Source organism: Plectropomus leopardus, unplaced genomic scaffold (assembly GCF_008729295.1).
Source record: "Plectropomus leopardus isolate mb unplaced genomic scaffold, YSFRI_Pleo_2.0 unplaced_scaffold14732, whole genome shotgun sequence".
Taxonomy (NCBI): domain Eukaryota; kingdom Metazoa; phylum Chordata; class Actinopteri; order Perciformes; family Serranidae; genus Plectropomus; species Plectropomus leopardus.
The window spans coordinates 1-2,690 of record NW_024615760.1 but is presented as its reverse complement, the minus strand read 5'-3'; the positions used below and the strand labels follow the sequence as shown (position 1 = coordinate 2,690).

General features: G+C 40.7%; 1 protein-coding gene across 1 annotated transcript; it reads right to left on the bottom strand.

Moving 5' to 3' along the window:
• Nucleotides 1-6: 6 nt before the first annotated feature.
• On the bottom strand, nt 7-1,737 carry LOC121964234 (protocadherin alpha-8-like; the record flags this gene model as incomplete). Its single annotated transcript, XM_042514448.1, has 1 exon — nt 7-1,737. A coding segment is annotated over exon 1 (1,731 nt), but the record flags the coding sequence as incomplete, so codon positions are not given.
• Between the last annotated feature and the right edge of the window lie 953 nt (nt 1,738-2,690).

Sequence of the window (2,690 nt, the reverse complement as noted above, 5' to 3'; positions counted from 1 at the left end):
ACCTTCAGCAGAACCGTTGGAGCTGACTGGATACAGGATGACTGGAGTGTTGTCGTTCTGATCCAGAATGAACACGTTCACTGTGACGTTGTTGCTTAGTGACGGAGTTCCAGAATCTGTGGCGACAACTTGGAACTGGAAAGTTTTCAGAGTTTCAAAGTCGAAACTTTTCAGTGCGGAAATATCTCCAGTTTCAGAGTTGATGTTTAAAAACAGACCCAAATTATCTGCACTGCTGTCCCTCGGGATGTGATATGAAATATGCGCATTATCACTTTCATCAAGGTCAGATGCCCTAACTGAAAATACAGGTGCTACTAAGTCGTTATTTTCACTGATATAGAATGTATATGGGCTCAGTGAAAATTGTGGTCTGTTATCATTCACATCTGACACAGCAACGCTTATTGTCTTTTCAGATGACAGTGATGGGTCACCAGTGTCCTTTGCAACAATTGTAAGTTCGTAAGAATACTTTTCTTCTCTGTCTAGTAGTGATTTAGTCACTATTGCGTACATATTGTCTTGCAAAGATGGGGATATAGCGAAAGGAACGTCCTCGCGCAGAAGGCAGGAAACCTTTCCATTTGGGCCTGAATCCAAATCATTGACGCTTATCAAAGCTACTGTTGTTCCAATTCTAGAATCTTCGGGAACTGATTTGGAGAATGATGTAACTTCAATTTCTGGAGGATTATCATTAAGGTCGATTACTTTTACTATCACAGTTTTGTATGTGGAAATGGGGATCGTGCCCTTATCCGAAGCTTGTATATCAATTTCATAGCTTTCATTTTCTTCAAAATCGATTAAACCCGTCACTATAATTTCGCCCGTCGTTGTGTCGATATTAAATAGTTTTTGCAAATGTGTATCTACCTCCTTACCAAATGAGTAAATAATTTCGCTGTTTGCACCCTCATCCAAATCAGTTGCATTAACCTGAATAACTAACGTACCAGGAGCAGCGTTTTCATTTAAAACAGCCGAATACATATCTTTTGTAAAAACAGGTGAATTATCATTAACATCAAGCACCTCGATTAGTATTTCTATTGTTCCAGACTTCGCCGGCTTCCCACCATCAACAGCTGTGAGCAGAAGCTTGTGTTCTCTCATAGCCTCTCTGTCTAACTGCTTCTGTAAAATTAGAAAGGGCATCTTACGGTCTTCTCCCCTCTCCTTGACTTCCAAACGAAAGTGGTCATTGTGGCTTAGTTTATACTGCTGAACAGTAAACTGACCACCGTCGGGGTCGCGTGCAGGTTGGAGCTGAAACCTGGCTCCCGGTAATGTCGATTCAAAGATTTCCAGTCGCTTCTCTTTCTCTGGAAAAACGGGGGAGTGGTCGTTTACATCCAGCACCTCTATAACCACATAGTGGATTTCCAGAGGATTTTCTAGCACGGTTTTAAGGTTGATTATACACGCGTTGCTTCGTTCACAGATCTCTTCCCTGTCCACCTTCCTGCTGACATAAAGGATCCCGTCGTCATTGTTCAAACGAAAAAGGGGTTCAGTTGAACTGCCAACAATACGATATTCTCTGTCTTTAAGCGTAGCCTTGTCAATTCCTAAATCCTTCGCTATGTTTCCAACAACACTTCCCTCTCTCACCTCTTCGGAGATGGAATATCTAATCTGTGCTGAAGCTTTGCTCCAAAACATCACCAAGATAACCATGCAGGCGACGCATCTCCATCGCTCCATCCACGCCTGGCGTCCGCTTTGTTCCATTATGTTCAAAAGAAAAACAATATATCTGTACGTGATCTTCAATTGTATGGTCACGAAATAATTGTCTTTTGCCAGTTGCGATCCATCTCCAAAAAAGTCGTGGTGATTGTACAGAGCTAGTTTTCTGTTCAAGCCCCTTTACACGTAATGCCAAAAATACAGGATTCGACGAAGAGCTCTATTCACACTATTTGCCGTTTTGCCGACACCATGCGATCCAGAACGTTATTGCAACACTTTTTTTTTTACAGAAAATATAGCACAATCAAAGGTTCATATGACAACGAAAACACGAGGCAAAATAGAGAAACAGACAGCTAAAACACGCAGAAAGAACTGACTTAATAGAACATTTCATTAAGCAATGGGCTCGATGGTCATTTGGTGAAAAAAAAAAAAAACTAACAAAAAAAAAAGCAGCAAACAGACATCGACATTTCCAACTGCATTCAGGAGCGTTTGGATAGATTACTTAAACGTTGTATCATCTGTCTCCAACTATCCAAGAACACGAAGTCAGCATTATGTGACATCACAAACAACTTGACCATCTCATATTAATGGCCTGCGAGTAAAGTCTGTGACGCAAGTAGCTCTTGGAATCAGCTTAGCCATGCCTTAACTTTGTGCATTGCGTTGGTAAGAAATTAAAACCTGGACGGTAAAAAAAAGTTTCAACGATATACACAGGAAAGGGAAACTACATTAAAAGTGAGCATTTTATGGGTTGTTGAATATGATTATTCTTTCTGATAAATTCATATGAAACATACAGACTTCCCCAAAAAACAGTTATTAGTGCCAATATGCTTCAACATGATGTGAATATTTTGGGGAGGCTAAGCACTTGTTTATATATTTCTTACCTCTCCAGATGTCCTCCTCCTGTCAGGGAGCACTAGTGTATTCGCATGGCTGCCAGGGACTATAGTAGATCCTATACTCATTCTGGG